Source organism: Budorcas taxicolor, chromosome 1 (assembly GCF_023091745.1).
Source record: "Budorcas taxicolor isolate Tak-1 chromosome 1, Takin1.1, whole genome shotgun sequence".
Taxonomy (NCBI): Eukaryota; Metazoa; Chordata; class Mammalia; order Artiodactyla; family Bovidae; genus Budorcas; species Budorcas taxicolor.
The window spans coordinates 182,652,044-182,669,343 of NC_068910.1; the positions used below are offsets into that span (position 1 = coordinate 182,652,044).

Below are 17,300 nucleotides of genomic sequence, written 5' to 3' on the forward strand. Positions count from 1 at the left end.
GCTTTACCCAGTGAAATGGAAAATTTGAGTAACTGGTCAGAAATTGAGAAACAAGCTTCTCAGTCCCTATTTGTCCCTCTGAAAGAACAATTCCTTGAGATGAAAACAGACTCTAGGCTTTATCTGAGTAGAGTATTCCATTGTTTTATTCATTCAAATGTGAAGCTTGGGGTCTTTCTGGCTCAAAGACGATTTCTGACTGGAGGACTTCCTGTCAGCCCCCAGGGCCTGGAAGAATCTTAAGTAGGGAAGCCTTAGCTCCCTCTGTGTTGTTGAGAAACCGTTATTATTCTCAGGCAGACTCAGCACGGCTTTCACCCCCATCCTTTACTTAATTGGGGCTCAGTGGACAGGAGAAAGCAGCTTGTCAGACAAAAATGCTGACTCAGCTTGGCCTCTGATTGCCAGGACAACGGGGACCAGGGGAGAGGGCTTGGGCGGGAGGCCTCGGAATTCTTTGGCAGGTCTCACAGATTTCTGTGGGGCTTGACAGCCACTATTGGGTCTGGCGGGCCAGCTGGCCGGCCTCTTTCAGCCATTCCTGACTGAGGGCCCTGGGGAGAGACACACCCGGCTGTGAGCAAGGCTGGTCCAGGGAAGGCTCTGAGGTCTGTTGTTTGTCATGTGAAGAACAACTATTTAGAGAGGTTAAAAAGTGTCATATCATAGCATAAATAGTGGCAGCTTCATGGAGTCATGCCTTCAGCACATGGGGCTATGATTCCTTTTAGAAAAGCATTTCAGGGAATTAGTTTTCAGGGTTGACCAGGAACATCAGTGGTCATGTTGTCCACCCATGGATCCCACTAGAGTAGCCTGGCTGTGTACATTCATTCATTCACTCATTTGTTCAACATGTTCTAGGCCCTGAATGCACAGCAGTGAACTAATAGGCTTGTTCTTTACCTTCATAGAGTTTCCATTCTAACTGCTGTCAGTGTTCTATTTGCCTACAGGTCCTGGAAATAATTCATTTTCTAAAAAAATTACTAATTCCTTTAAAAAGGACACTGTTGAAAGATGTTATAAAATCAAACACATTTAAAATTTTTATTTATTTTTAAATGTTTATACAATTAAAAAACTTTATTGAAATATAGTTGATTTACAGTGTTGTGTTTGTTATAGGTGTACAGCAAAGTGTTTCAGTAACATATATGTGTGTATGTATGTATATCATCTCTGTGATATAGGGAATGTTTGCCTAGAGCCATACATGCTGTATGGCTGAAATCCTGGGAAAGCTTTATCAGAATTTGAGAGTGATGGAAAAAGCCAAAAATGGAAAATACTGAGCATTCTTAATCATTAGTTAAATTGGTCAACCAATTTGAATTGGCATGAGAAAGCATTTCGACCCCTGGGTGGGGAAGTTCCCCTGGAGGAGGGCATAACAACCCACTTCAGTATTCTTGCCTGGGGAATCCCATGGACAGAGGAGTCTGGAAGGCTACAGTTGATGGGGTCGCAGAGTCGGACACAACTGAAGCGACTGAGCACGCATATATTCTTTTTTCAGGTTATTTTCCATTATAGGTTCTTGAAATTTTTTAGATAATTTTTAAACTTTCCTTTTCATTTCGTTACATGGCATTGGCCATATTGTCCATGTTGTACAGTACATCCTTTTAGCTTATCTTATACCCAATAGTGTGTATCTCCCTCTCTCCCACCCATGTATTATCCCCAACTCCCGCACTGGTAACCACTGGTTTGTTCTCTATATCTGTTATATTTGCTAGTTTCTTGTAATTTTTAATTCCACATATAAGTGATATTGCACATTGTCTTTCTCTGTCTGAATTTATTTCACTTGGCACAGTGCCCTCCGAGTCCACCCAGGTTGCTGCAGATGGCAAAATTTTGTTTTTTTAAGGCTGAGTAGTACAAACACATTTTTTAAAATGGAGGTTCACCAAGTTTGAACAAAGGAAAAGCAGCTTCATATTTCTGATCTTGATAAGATCTCTGAGGTATAAAGAAATACTCCATCTTGAAATCCACTCAGCTATTTTTTTTTTAAGTGAAGAGGAGAATATCTAAATTATAATGTTTCCCTTAATGTGATTCTAAAGGATAACAGAGATTATGGAACAACACAAAACTGTTATATACATCTTGAATTAAAGAGCATCAAGAAGGCCGTGGTTAATAATTAGGGACTCAACAAATGTCTTTCCCAAAGTGTCAGAATTTTGAATATTCTTTCCTAGTGACAGCCTGGGTCTGGCAGCTGAGCCTGTGTGATGAGGTATTTCCAAAGAGAGGCTCCAGGAAATGTGACAATGAAGTTCTAGAATCCCTTGGCACAGAGTTAAAAAGAAATTTACATGGGCATGGGTTTTTTTTCCCCCCTATAAAGAAGGTCAATAATTTGGCATTCTGCCCCTGAAGTCCCTCAGGGTTTTGGCAGCGAGAGCGACTTCTCTGCACCAGAATAATTTTTTTAAGGTTAGGATTTCAAAATATTGTCTTTCTTTTCTTTTTTTGTTTCTACTCACTCCACCCCTTATAATTAAAACAATCCAATCTTCCATTTTTGTAGTATCCCTGGCCACACACACTTAAATCAAACAGATCACCCTCAGAAGAAGTTATTGTCTTCCTTTGCCTTTGAAGTACATTCCCGCGAGGGCCAGAGCTGGCTGGCTGGCAAGAGACACTCCCTTCACCCAGGACGGACAGGGCTACAGGGTGCTTTCAACTGCTGTTTACCCTCTCACTTCCTCTGTTGATTTATTCCACGGGCAGGCGGTAGGCCAGTGGGGAGTTGGAGGGAGAGGAGGATACAAGATCTCTTCCAGGGGCATCTTCCTCTTATGAATCAGCATTTGTCTTTCACCCACTAACCCCTCCAGCTATTTTAAACACCATCCCAATCCCCAGCCCCTCGGAGAGGGCACTTTTAAACCCACATATATATAATTATTCGCTTCAGGAAGCTAGATGGAAGACCACAAACTCTGAAGGAGATTCTCAGGCCTTTATTTTGTACCAGTCTTTACACCCCCAGCTTGCTGCTGCTGCTGCTGCTGCTGCTCCTAAGTCTCTTCAGTTGTGTCCAACTCTGTGCGACCCCATAGACGGCAGCCCACCAGGCTCCCCCGGCCTTGGGATTCTCCAGGCAAGAACTCTGGAGTGAGTTGCCATTTCCTTCTCCAATGCATGAAAGTGAAAAGTGAAAGTGAAGTCGCTCAGTCGTGTCTGACTCTTAGCGACCCCATGGACTGCAGCCTACCAGGCTCCCCGTCCATGGGATTTTCCAGGCATGAGTACTGGAGTAGGGTGCCATTGCCTTCTCCACCCCCAGCTTGGATGTAGAGAAAAAAAAAAAGTTGTGGTGGAGGAGGGTAGGGGTGGGGTTACCAGGGGCAGCTTTCCAGATCTTTCTGAAAACAGGCCTTTAACATCTTAACTTGTAACTGCTGGCTGTGCTTGTGAATTCCTGGGACACTAGCTCCACCCATATACATTGAAACGGATCAGAGAGGCCAGTTCAATCTCTTCCAATTCAGAGAGAGAAAGTGTGTTCAGGAAGTGAAACAGGACCCTTTGTTAAATCCTCTAAACTGCCTGAAGGAGGGGCTTCCCTGGTAGCTCAGCTGGTAAAGAATCTGCCTGCAATGCAGGAGACCCAGGTTCGATTCCTGGGTTCAGAAAATACTTTGGATAAGGGATAGGCTATCCACTCCAGTATTCTTGGACTCCCCTGGTGGCTCAGACCTTAAAAAATCTGCCCACAATGCGGGAGACCTGGGTTGGGAAGATCCCCTGGAGGAGGGCTTGACAACCCACTGCAGTATTCTTGCCTGGAGAATCTCCATGGACAGAGGATCCTGGCGGGCTATAGTCCATGGGGTTGCAGAGACACAACTGGACAACTAAGCACACAAACACAACCTGAAGAAGGCAGCGACTGGTATTTCCATGTTCTAACTGTGAAAGCAGGCTCAGAGAAATGAGATAATGCACCCAAGTCCCGCAGCTAGTAGGTGAAAGGGCTGACAGTTTGAGGTCTTGAGGTCTGCCAACCTCAGTCCTTGGCTTTCCTCTCTCTGCCGCTGACTGTGTAGTGGCTGTGAGAATGGACTCTGGGGCCAGATCCTGGGAAAGTTGCTTAGCCTGTCTGCGCCTCAGTGTCCTCATCTATAAAATGGAGAGAGCTGGGCTGTCGAGGATGAAACGAAATAGTATGTTAACACACTTAGGACAGTGCTTCACAAGTTGTAAGTGATATGCAAGTATTAGCTAATATCTTTGTATCCTAAAACATTTAGCACCATCAGTAGCTCATTTTATTAGCTGCCTCCCTGTGCCAGGTTCTTGATAAATATGCTTTTTAATCTTTATAACCAGCCAGCAGGATAAATCTTAAAAGTCATTTTTTTTCCAGATTAACAAACTGAAAAAAAAAGTTGTAGTCCAAGATGTTATATCTAAGGAGTAGCTGAGTTAGGATTTAAGCTTTCATCATTTTGATTCCAAGAACACTTTTTTTTTTTTCCTATGCCAAGCCCAGGTCATGTCCAGTAGCATTTACGCCTCAACAAGTGTTTGAAAATTCCAGTGGCCAGTAGCCCAGAGAATTGAGAAGCAGCCAGTCCTACCAATGAATGGACTACATCAGATGTGGCTCCAATCTGGGATAGAGGGAATCTTCCTTCTTCCATGTGACAGTCCATTAATAGCTTGAGAGCCACAGTTGCCACTCAGCATCTCTTTTAAACAGTCCCCTTGCTTCTTCATGGGACTTTCTTGGTGGCTCAGATGGTGAAGAATCTGCCTGCAGTGCGGGACATGCAGGTTTGATCCCTGGCTCAGGAAGGTCCCCTGGAGGAGGAACCCACTCCAGTATTCTTGCCTGGGAAATCCCATGGACAGAGAGGAGCCTGGTGGGCTCTACAGTCTGTGGGGTTACAAAGAGTCAGACACGACTGAGCAACTTCACTTTCACTTGCTTCTTCATAGACATAATACCCTGACCTCTTCCCACGTTGAATTTTCTCCTTTGATCACTCTATGTAAAAATCATGACAGTGTAGAACAGAGACCTGGATGCAGTCTTGCACGTGGAGGTTGGTAGATCCATGAATGCAGTAGAAATGGAAGCAGTGCTAACTACTTGAGTTGGAAAGAAGGTTTGGAGCATGTAGATGTCAGGGAGAGAGACCCTACTAGGCATGGCCCTTCTCCATTATTTTTTGTTGTAGCCTGTTTCCCCTCTAGAATCCTCACCAAGCAGGGTACTGTCTGTATTTTTTCATTGCTGTGTGCCTGCTGCTGAGGTGCCTGGCCTCTGATGGTCTCAATAGTATTTTTTAAAAATAACTTTTATTTATTATTTTTGGCTGCACTGGGTCTTCATCGCTGCTCAGGCTTTTCTCTAGTTGCGACGAGTGGGGGCTATTTTCTAGTTGTGGTGTGAAAGCTTCTCATTGCTGTAGCTTCTTTTGTTGCAGATGGGCTCTAGGGCATGTAGGCTTCAGTATTTGTGGCATGTGTGCTCAGTTATTACAGCTCCTGGGCTCTAAAGCACAGGCTCGGTAGTTGTGCTGCTTGGGCTTAGTTGCTTGGAGGCATGTAGGATCTTCCTGGACCAGGGATTGAACCCATGTCTCCTGCATTGGCAGGCGGATTCTTTACCACTGAGACACCAGGGAAGTCCTCTCCATAGTATTTTTTTTTTTTTTTAATAAATACAGGTGCAAATGAATTAGTCTTTATGGGGTCTTTGGGAGACAGTTGGCTGAGATTTGGAAGTAGGCGAGGTGGTGATGGCATTAAGAAAAAACTTGAAGTTAGCAGGAAGAGCTGCTCTAGGGCCAGGTGAGGAATGTACTTGTGAGACGTGAAGTTTTAGACCCCAGATGGACATGTTATTTTGGACTTCAGGGCTGGGAAAGGGCCAGGGGGTGGCTTGCTGTAGTCATCAGGAAAGGCATTCTGGGAGAAAGGCAGTGGAACAGAACCTCTAAAGGTGGAGGAGAAATGGCCTGATGAAGAGGGACCCAAAGTACTGACAAGTCCAGGAAACTGTAGACTTGTTTGGGAGGACAAGTGGGTGGCAGTGGAAGGGACACTGGGAGGGGATCTGTTAATAGACTTGCTGACCTGGAGTGGAGGTAGGAGGTGAGAGACAAACCAAAGGCTCAGATGTGCTTCCAGCTTAGCTTCTGTTATCATGCTTGGACTGGGGGAGGTGAGGAGGGAGCACGGGGTTAGGGCAGCTGCACCGCCAGCTCTGAGTTGGAGGTCTGAGTCACATCCTAGACCAGCCTTGTTCAGCTGCCCCATTTGCACGTCAATTCACTTAGTCCAGTGCCCCATCTTCAGCCTTTGCCTCAGCTGTTCCGTCAGTCTCAACTCCACATCTTAGTCAAACTAAAGTCAGGTGTTCGCCTTTCTTTTCTGCCCATGTGAGGGAAGGGGATGTCATGTGGCAGCTAAAATCACACTGGATCTAGGGCTTAATTTTATACCTAAATTTAGTTTAGTTTTGTTTTTTTTTTTAAGTAAAAATCCTCCCTTGTTTGGATGAAGACATGTCAGGATGAGGACATGTCAGTGAGGTTAGTTCTTTTATTTCCAAGCCTTAGATTTTGTACTGCTCTTCTTCAATTTATGAACAGAAATAGGAAACTTATTTTCATTCAAAAAGAGACTAGACCTTTAAAAATTCTAAATATGCAATATATTATTAAATATATAATTATATATCTTATATAAAATATAATTGAATGAAATGAAGCTTCTCATTTTTGTCCAATTCCATTAAAATTTAATTTTATGTTATATAAAAAGGTTTACAAACCTGTCCTTGTTTTTTTTTTTTTAAACTATATTTTTTAACCTTGCTGACTCATGATGAATTTCACACTTGGTTTAATCTTCCAAGGTGAAAGCTGATCAGGAAAAAGTGTCAAACCACTCAGAGTGGATTAGTTCCATGTTGTAGTGTGACTTTTAAGATGGTTTATTTTTACTTTAGTTTTGTTGGGATTGGAATACAGAACATGAGGTGCCAGTGAGAATAATATTTAGTTAACACTTATTAAATGATCTTGTATGCCAGCACTGCTCTATGCACAGTGAATTACCTCATTTATCACCACAGCTTTCCTATTGGGCGGATTCTATTATTATCCCCAGTTTACATATCAGGAACAAAAATATTAAATAACTGGCTGGGAGATGGCATGGCCAGGGTTCAGACCCAAGCATCTGGCCCCAGATGCTGTTCCTGACGACTCTGCCCTTCTGCTCACCTTCTGTGTTGGGAGCAGGAAAAACACAATAGGATCATTTCACTAGGATGGCATATGAGCCTGGCTAGTTGGGATGTATAAATAGACTATTGTTTTACTCATATTTGTGGTTGGGGGTGAGAACTGACTGTTCTTAGTTAATTTTTTCTTTTATTATTAATTATAATTGAAAATATTTCCATTTGAATTCCAGCGGTATTTTCATTTCTTCACTGAGTGAATATTTATCAAGTACCTAGTATGTCTGGGTTGTTATACACAGTGGGGACACAGAAGTGAACATGATAAATAAGATCTCTTTCCTCTGGAGCTTACACTCTAAAGAGAAGGACAGACAGTAAATATGTCAGTTGCCATGAAGAACATTTAATAATGTAATCTCTGAAGAGATTGCATCTGTTGAGACAGACATCAGTGAGGGAATGAACTTTGGGAAGATCTGAGCAGTGTGTTCCAAGCAGAAGAAACAGCTGGAACAGAGGCCAAAAGTGGGAGGAGCAGTGGGAAGGGAATGAGGGAGTGAGGGGGGACATGTCCCAGACAAAGGAGGAGACATGAGTGATGTCAGGCAGGCTTTGTGGACCACTGTGGATAGGGAGCATGTGGCTTTAGAGCCAGGGGCCAACATCGCCTTCACAGTGGCTGCTGTGACTTAAGAATGGTCCCATAATAATCTTAATAATGGACTTCCCTGGTGGCTCAGACAGTAAAGCCATCTGTCTACAATGCGGGAGACCCGGGCTCGATTCCTGAGTCAGGAAGATTCTCTGGAGAAGGAAATGGCAGTCCACTCCAGTACTATTGCCTGGAAAATCCCATGGACAGAAGATCTTGGTAGGCTATAGTCCATGGGGTTGCAAAGAGTCGGACACAACTGAGTGACTTCACTACACTTCATAATAATCTCGAAGAAAGTGTTGCATCATCCTCCCACCCCGAAAAACTTTCTATCTCAGACTGGCCTAATTTATATTTCGGAGCTGGTTTTCAGGTATATTCAACACATTATCCGTAGTCTCTTATTTGTTAGTTATTTGAAGGTGAAAATGATATCGTGAGCCCCCTAGAGGCAGAACAAAGCATTGCCTCTTATAGTAATGGGGGTCAAATCCTCAAAGTATTGAATCATTTGGAAAATATGGATGTGGAGGAATGGAACTTCAGGTATCTTTCATTTAAAATAGAGGGAGGAGAAGTGAAATGGCACCATTAAACGTTTCCACCAATATAGTAAAAATTCATCCAGCTTTGGGTGTTATAAATTAGTTCAGTTCAGTCACTCAGTCGTGTCCGACTCTTTGCAACCCCATGAATCTCAGCATGCCAGGCCTCCCGGTCCATCAACAGCTCCCGGAGTTTACCCAAACTCTTGTGCATCAAGTCGGTGATGCCATCCAGCCATCTCATCCTCTGTCATCCCCTTCTCCTCCTGCCCCCAATCCCTCCCTGCATCAAAGTCTTTTCCAATGAGTCAACTCTTCGCATGAGGTGGCCAACATATTGGAGTTTCAGCTTCAGCATCAGTCCTTCCAATGAACACCCAGGACTGATCTCCTTTAGGATGGACTGGTTGGATCTCCTTGCAGTCCAAGGGACTCTCAAGAGTCTTCTCCAACACCACAGTTCAAAAGCATCAATTCTTTGGCACTCAGCTTTCTTCACAGTCCACATGACCACTGGAAAAACCATAGCCTTGACTAGATGGACCTTTGTGGGCAAAGTAATGTCTCTGCTTTTGAATATGCTATCTAGGTTGGTCATAACATTCCTTCCAAGGAGTAAGTGTCTTTTAATTTCATGGCTGCAATCACCATTTTCAATGATTTTGGAGCCCCCCAAAATAAAGTCTGACACTGTTTCCACTGTTTCCCTATCTATTTCCCACAAAGTGATGGGACAAGATGCCATGATCTTCGTTTTCTGAATGTTGAGCTTTAAGCCAACTTTTTCACTCTTCTCTTTCACTTTCATCAAGAGGCTTTTTAGTTCCTCTTCATTTTCTGCCATAAAGGTGGTGTCATCTGCATATCTGAGGTTATTGATATTTCTCTCGGCAGTCTTGATTCCAGCTTGTGCTTCTTCCAGCCCAGCGTTTCTCATGATGTACTCTGCATAGAAGTTAAATAAGCAGGGTGACAATATGCAGTCTTGACATACTCCTTTTCCTATTTGGAACCAGTCTGTTGTTCCATGTCCAGTTCTAACTGTTGCTTCCTGACCTGCATATAGGTTTCTCAAGAGGCAAGTCAGGTGGTCTGGTATTCCCATCTCTTTCAGAATTTTCCACAGTTTATTGTGATCCACACAGTGAAAGGCTTTGGCATAGTCAATAAAGCAGAAATAGATGTTTTTCTGGAACTCTCTTGCTTTTTCCATGATCCAGTAGATGTTGGCAATTTGATCTCTGGTTCCTCTGCCTTTTCTAAAACCAGCTTGAACATCAGGAAGTTCATGGTTCATGTATTGCTGAAGCCTGGCTTGGAGAATTTTGAGCATTACGTTACTAGCTTGTGAGATGAGTGCAGTTGTGGGGTAGGTTGAGCATTCTTTGGCATTGCCTTTCTTTGGGATTGGAATGAAAACTGACCTTTTCCAGTCCTGTGGCCACTGCTGAGTTTTCCAAATTTGCTGGCATATTGAATGCAGCACTTTCACAGCATCATCTTTCAGGATTTGAAATAGCTCAAGTGGAACTCTTCACCTCCACTAGCTTTGCTCGTAGTGATGCTTATTATAAATAGTCCTTTTGAATTTCATTTATATATTTAGCCACTCACAAGCATTCTTTTAAAATAAATACTCTATTAGAACTATCCCAGGAGTAACTTAAATGAACAGGGAAGCTTAAAATAGTAAAACTGTATTATTTTTTATATTTCTATAATAATAATTCATATTATTATGAAAGAATGTCGCTCAGTCGTGTCCGACTCTTTGCGACCCCATGGACTGTAGCCTACCAGGCTCTTTCGTCCATGGGATTTTCCAGGCAAGAATACTGGAGTGGGGTGCCATTTCCTTCTCCAGGGGATCTTCCCGACCCAGGGAATGAACCCAGGTCTCCTGCACTGTAGCCAGATGCTTTACTATCTGAGCCACCAAGGAAGTCCATAATAATAATTCATATATATTGTATATATATATATATTTATTCAATGAAGTTCCAGAAATGATTCTTATTAGGTTTAAATTCAGACCATCTGGAAATTGCAAATTTACCTAGTATTCTTAAGAAATATGGTGATAAAATTGCATCACATGTAAAGAAATGGAGCAATCTCTTCAAATTGTATGTTTAAAAGGATAGCCGTTTAGAGGTAAACTCCACATTTATTCAGAATGGTTGGAGAATGGGAATATTCTAGTTAAAGTTGATTTTCTTTTTTGGATAATGAAGGTTATTGCCTGAAGGATCTTTGCATTTACTGTCTATAAAGGACTATAAAGGACTAAAAATTACATCATTGACTAGCTGTTTTCAGACTGGGGTGTGTGTTTATGAGTGTGTTTGAGGGGTTGATGGCCTCTGTGTTCCTCACACCAGGTCCAATCCCTGTTATTCTTATATGTGAAGCCTCCAGGTAAGCTTTGGTTAGAAGATAAGGTTTCTAATGAACACTGCTTACCACATAAAGACAACTATAGCAAATAATTCAGTTTTTCTACATGTATTCAGAAGGTACTTCTAAGATTGGAATTATGGACCAAAATCTCCTTTTTTAGGGGGGCAGTTTGCTTTTCATAGATTACTGAGTAAAATTTAGGTTAGTTAAGTATTGAATTATTTGAAATCTAGATGAACAGAAGTGAACCAGGAGCCCTTTCTAGACAGGTTATTTGTTTCAGTATAAATTAAAAATGCAGTTTCTTATCTACCGGATCTTCATGGTTTGTGATAGTCATGCTACCATAACTCCTAGGAACAGTATGATGAACACTAGTAACCGAAAGTTTTTATAGCCGATGACTTCACTAGACTTGTCTAGACAGCAGTTACTCTGTTGCTGACTAAAATCATCACTTCTTAGGGCTGGAAGAGATCGAAGGCAGACCCTGTAACTTAGATGGCCTGAATATTCTGTTTGCTGTTGTAGCCTTGGCTTTGGGGTTTGATGGATGGCAAGACCAGTGATTCAGCTTGGGTAGGGGGAAAGCGATAGGCATAAACATGGGAAGGGCCTAACTTTGGTTTTGGACACGTGGAAAAATATACACAAGTTTTATTCTTTGGAAACAGCAGCAAATTTGAAAGGTATCTGATGTCTGGTCATGTTTGTCAAAATAGGAGAGACTCCCTGGAGGTTATATCTAGAGAAAGTAATTGCAGTCAAATTTGTAAACTTTTGGATTGACTCTCCTTGGCAAAATCATGTTAGCTTTAAAAAAAATGCTGGCGTTTTAATTTTTGCTAATGAAATCCATATGCTATCAAACAGTTAATCATCAAGTGAGCTCTGGATTGGATCTGCATGCTTCTCCAAACTTCATCCATTTTAGTCGACAGAATAGAAAAACCGATTGACTAACAAACTTTTAAACCGGTTGCTTTGCTCTCCTGGTTATCATCTAAAACTGCCAGTTGTGATTTAACACAGAGCCTGAACTGTGTAATTCCACAGCTCTACTGGGCTGTAAGTGGCAAAGACCAGAATCTACTTGCTAGTCCAGAAGAGTCCAGTTGCTTGATTGACTTAGATTTGGTCTGATCACTTGGGGTAAAAATAGCCTTGTCCTTGAGAAAGTGTCTTGAGAGGTCTTTATATGATTTGGGTGTTTAAGCAATTTGGGTGGGTTGGACAGTTGCTCTGTCAGTGCTTTGAGGGCAAATATTACATGAGCTTCTCATTAACTTGGTGTCTGTGAGAAAGTGACTTATGCCTGTAAGACTTCTTCAGAGAAAGAACACTAATGATTTCCTGATGATTTTGACTTATGAGGAATAAACATAAAGTGCTTTTGTGTTTGGTGAAAAGTTTTTATGTGAAGCATCCTTTGCTCCAGTCCTTGTAACGAGTGAATCACCGTTGCCTCTCCCCCTAACTGTCATCTTTCTGCAGGAAGCCGCCCTCTGTAGACAGCTCCCCATGGAGGCCGAGACTCTAGCCACGGTTCAGGCTGCTGTCAACCCTCCTGCCATGACCCCAGACATGCGATCCATCACTAATAATAGCTCGGATCCTTTCCTCAATGGGTAAGTCAACATTTTAAGGCCACTTATTTTTGCTTTCTTTATTATGAGGTTTATAGTATAATGGATCTTTGTTGATATTGGGAAAAGTTGGGGAGCTTGGAGGTTGGGATGAGGATAGAGGGAGGATGTGGAGGGACATGGCAGAAAAAATAAAAGCAGACAAAAAGTCACCTTTTTTTTTTTAATCTCAAATTCAAAAATTGATGCTATGGCATGGAGTAAACCCCTAGTCAATAATTCAAAAATAGGGATGAATTTATGATTTCAATAGCATGGTGTTTGTAGTAATTATTTAGAGGAATCTTGTGGTTTGATATAGCCAATGGAGATAAAAACATGTTACGTGGCAAATAGGAGCAAAGCAAATAAGAGGTGTTGTTTGTGGTGAAATATGAATAAGGTGTTAGTTAATAGTATTATTATGGTTATTGTTTAGGCACAAAGTTATGGACTCTGTTGCGACCTCATGGACTGTAGCCCACGAGGCCCTTCTGTCTATGGGATTTCCCAGGCAAGAATACTGGAGTGGGTTGCCATTTCCTTCTCTGGGTGATCTTCCTGACCCAGGGATCAAACCCAGGTCTCCTGCTTTGGTCGGCAGATTCTTTACCACTGAGCCACCAGGGAAGCCAGTTAATAGTGTTATACATTGTCAGTTCCTGATATTGATCCTTCTATTGTGGTTTTGTGCTGTGTCCTTGGGGAAAATGCACACAGCATGCACAGGAACTCTGTACTCTTTTTACATCTTCTATGTGAGTCTAAAATTATTTCACAATTAAAGAATGAAATAAAAGAAGTGTTGTTTTAAAATATGAAATATATGAGCAGAAGGAAAAGGTAATTGAACCAGAAATATCTTCATGAGTAGAAGTAGTCAACCTTAATTGTAGCCTTTTAAACCCAAATAAAGGGCAGTTTTCTATTTCCTGTGTCTTTTCTGCCCTTGCGGAGGCTTCAGGCAACAAATAAATACAGTTACGAAAGTTACTAAAAATAAAGAGAAGAATGAAACCAAATAGTAATCAAAATACTGAAGGAAAGGAGTTTTTAAATGACTGATACAAAAATAATTCAAATGTCCAGAAAAAATGTCAAGAATAGCTTGAGATTTACCCACATACCCAGCACCCAGGTTTTCCATATTTACACTGATCTTATTTTTTTAAGTAAATGTAATATTACAACTAATATTTAAATTCTTCCCCACCACCCCTGAAATACATTTCTTTTTCTTCTACCCTGCCTAGTGGTAGCCACCATTTGGAAATTGATGTATATCCATCACACCTATTTTTATACTTCTCATTGCCTATCAAAGGCTTCCCAATTGGCACTACTGGTAAGGAATTACCTGCCAGTGCAGGAGACACAAAAGACATGGGTTTGATCCATGTGTCAGGAAGATCCCCCGAAGGAGGAAATGGCAACCCAGTCTAGTATTCTTACAATTCCATGGACAGAGAAGCCTGGCGGGCTACAGTCCATGGGGCCACAAAGGGTTGGACACACTGTGCATGTGTGCAAACACACAGACACACAGACAAACACACACACATTGCCTGTCAATGTCTGTATCCAGAAGCAATATTCAACATCTTTTTTAGTTTTTTATTTTAAATTTACATAAATGGTATCATTCTCTTAATGTATTGTTATTTTATTATTTTCAGATGAAAAGGGAATCAGTGTCAGTTTATTACGACTGGCCAGTTGGTTTTTTCTTTGCTTACAGTTGATTAATTTCGACACAGGGATATATGTTTCAAAATTAAAACGAGGTTCAAAGTCCACCTCCCTTTGTTATCTGGAACATCAGGCAGATCTACATTAGTTGGGGGCCTTCATGATTATATTTTAATTTTAAAACGTCTTGCCATCTTTTGCTCTGCAGGGGGCCATATCATTCGAGGGAGCAGAGCACTGACAGTGGCCTGGGGCTGGGGTGCTACAGCGTCCCCACGACTCCAGAGGACTTCCTCAGCAACGTGGATGAGATGGACACAGGTAGGGGCCAAGCCTGTGAAGCCTTGCAGTGGGTTTGGACTTTTAAATTGTCTCTTTAGTCCTCTCAATTCTTTTTTTTTTTTTTTTTTTTTGACCACACTGCGAGGCGTGTAGGATCTTAGGTCCCCAACCAGGGTTCGAACCTGTGCCCTATGCAGTGATCCTCTCAATTCTAAAATCTAACCAGGAACACAGCTGCAGAGCCCCTAGAACCCAAGCACCATTAGTAAACTGCAGCTCCTTCCCCATAGTTTATACAAATATAGTTTTAAATATGGGCACAGGATTTCAATTTCTGGTTTTTTTTTCTTTCTTATTCCTTCCCTCCCTCCTTTCCTCTCTCCCTTCCTTTTCTTGTCTGCTTTATTTAGTCTTTCCTCACAGTTGCATTAATATACCGCTGTCTGCTTTACCATTCTTTCACAAGTGAATATTTATACTTTTCTAGCTTTTTGTTGTAATGTACAGGCCACCAGTACACAGCTTTTCATGTCATTATTGCATTTGGGAAGCAATTGGCAGTGGGCTTTTGGGAAGTTAAACAACTCAGAGGATTCTAAACTGTCAGCTTCAAGTCCTAACAATGTCCTCCTTCAGCAATTGAATTTAAGTAGTTCTGGCCTGCTCTGCCTTCAGGCTAGGCCTCAGCTGGCTTCCTGGTTACCTCTTTTTCTCCACTTCTCCAGGAGCAAGGCCTCCAAACTTGGTCTAGATTTAATTATCAAAGTCCTAAACTCCCGGAAGATACTCTTTTGAACCAAAATTAAATGATACCTCACAACCAGGACCTAGTGTATAGCACAGGAAACTATATTCAGTATCTTGAAATAACATGTAATGAAAAAGAATATATATGTACAACTGAATTGCGTTGCTGTATACCTAAAACTAACATGACACTGTAAATCAACTATACTTCAGTTTAAAAAAAAAACACTAAAAATAGACTTTAAAAAAATAAATAATAGTTGACATGTTCCCTCTTTGGAGCTGCTCATGTAAGTTTCTCCTCCATCACCACTGATGATAGAAAATTGTTCTGTGATGAAAAGGATTGTTTTCCCCGGTGCCATTGTCCAGAGGACCCGTGTTTGTCACCTTCTGCTCCTCGATGGCTGTGCTTTGTGCTCTGAAACTAAACAGTTGGTCAGACAAGATGCAGACTCTGCCAGAACGTAGGAGCAGCTGTTCCGGGCTCTCCGTGCAGGCTATCATCTATGTGTTTAGAGAATTGCACAGACTGTCTTGTGAGGAGTCACCCAGGAATAGTTTGAACTGTTTGTTTTGTTAGTCTTCAATTTATTACTTCAGCCTTCTGCCCCCCTTCCTGCCTCCCTCCCTCTCTTTCTTCATCCTTCTCTTTATTTCTTGGTGTGAGATTTATCTTGCCCTCTTTGGAACAGCTTAATGAAGCGGCTCCTTCCCATGTTTAATAATTGTTTGCTTTCTTCTTTTCAACATTGGAAAGCTAGTAAACATAAAAAGCAAAGTTAAATAAGAAAAGACTCAGGAAATCGAAATCGAAGCAAGTTTGACTTAAAAATTTTTTTTTGTTTTTATTTGGAAGATAATTGTTCTATAATGTTGTGTTGGTTTCTGGTGTACAACAAGGTGAAGCAGCCATTAATATACATAATCCCCTCCCTCCTGACCTTCCCTCCCACCCCTCTAGGTCATCACAGAGCACCAGGCTGAGCTCGCTGTGCTATACAGCAACTTCCCACTAGCTAGACGCTTTTTAAAAAGTATTTATTTATTTGGCTGTGCCAGGTCTTGGTTGCAGCATGTAAGATCTAGTCCAGAGATTGAACCCAGACCTTCTGCACTGGGATAGTGGAGCTGTAGCCACTAGAGGACCAGGGAAGTCCCTAGCTTGACTTTAAAATGTAAAAAAAGACGGATTCTAGTCTTTAGCTTTTTAAAATGACAGCAAGTAGATAAGTAGGGAATGTTTTGAAACCAAAATGTGGAATTAAGTCATGTCCTGTAAAGAACATAGTCCTTGCAGACAGGCCACCTGAATTGGATCTTTGCTTCTCTACTTCTTAGTAGTAACTTTGGTAAGTTACGTAACCTCCCAGGGCCTCCGATTTCTCACCTGTAACGTGGGAGTAATGTGCACACCGGTAATGTGCACAGTGGTGAGGCATCATGAGGTCACAGCGCTTGGCACAAAGTCCTCTTCCATCTAAGAAGGATGAGATTAGTCCTATTATATGTTGGGGTTCCAAGTTAGCCTGGCTTAGTGAGTGCTGAATTTACAGTCACATCTGTGAAGTCTTTATGAGAAATGGGCATAAGCCCCCTCAAGGGGAGACATGTAGTTAATTACACAGGAACAAGAAAAGGAAAAGCCAAGGGATGGGCAGAGCTCAAATGTGGCTGGAAAAGGTCTGGTAGACCCACTGATCACATGCTGACCGCACGCTAAATGGTGACAAGCCAGCCAAACACTCCCTTTGTAAAATACACATGGAAACAACAGCTGGACATAGTGTTAGAGACATAGGAGGATGGAGTAGATGGAATAATAGGAGCAAAGGCCAGAGGTCGTCCACTTTCCAGAATATTCTACAATAATCACACCCTTCTAAGAACTTCTTCTTTTTTTTTTTTTTGGTCTGTCTCATTTTTATTCATCCACTCATTTTTATTATTGATGCAAATGTGCATCTTTTTAAAAAGTTGAAGTATAGTTGCCATGTGATATTATATGTTATGGGTGTATGATAGTGACTCACAAGTTTTAAAGGTGATACTCCATTTATAGGTATTGTGAAGTATTGGCTATATTCCCCATGTTGTATCATATGTCCCACTTTTCAAATGAAGAAAAC

General features: G+C 41.7%; 1 protein-coding gene across 2 annotated transcripts in view; it reads left to right on the plus strand.

The window, feature by feature from the left end:
- WWTR1 (WW domain containing transcription regulator 1) overlaps positions 1-17,300 on the plus strand; it is a 144,975-nt gene that overhangs the window by 122,926 nt on the left and 4,749 nt on the right. For both annotated transcript variants that reach the window (XM_052638765.1, XM_052638757.1), the window contains exons 5-6: positions 12,323-12,456; positions 14,351-14,463. In XM_052638765.1, coding sequence (XP_052494725.1) covers positions 12,323-12,456; positions 14,351-14,463 — 247 coding nt within the window. The remainder of the gene's footprint in view (positions 1-12,322; positions 12,457-14,350; positions 14,464-17,300) is intronic.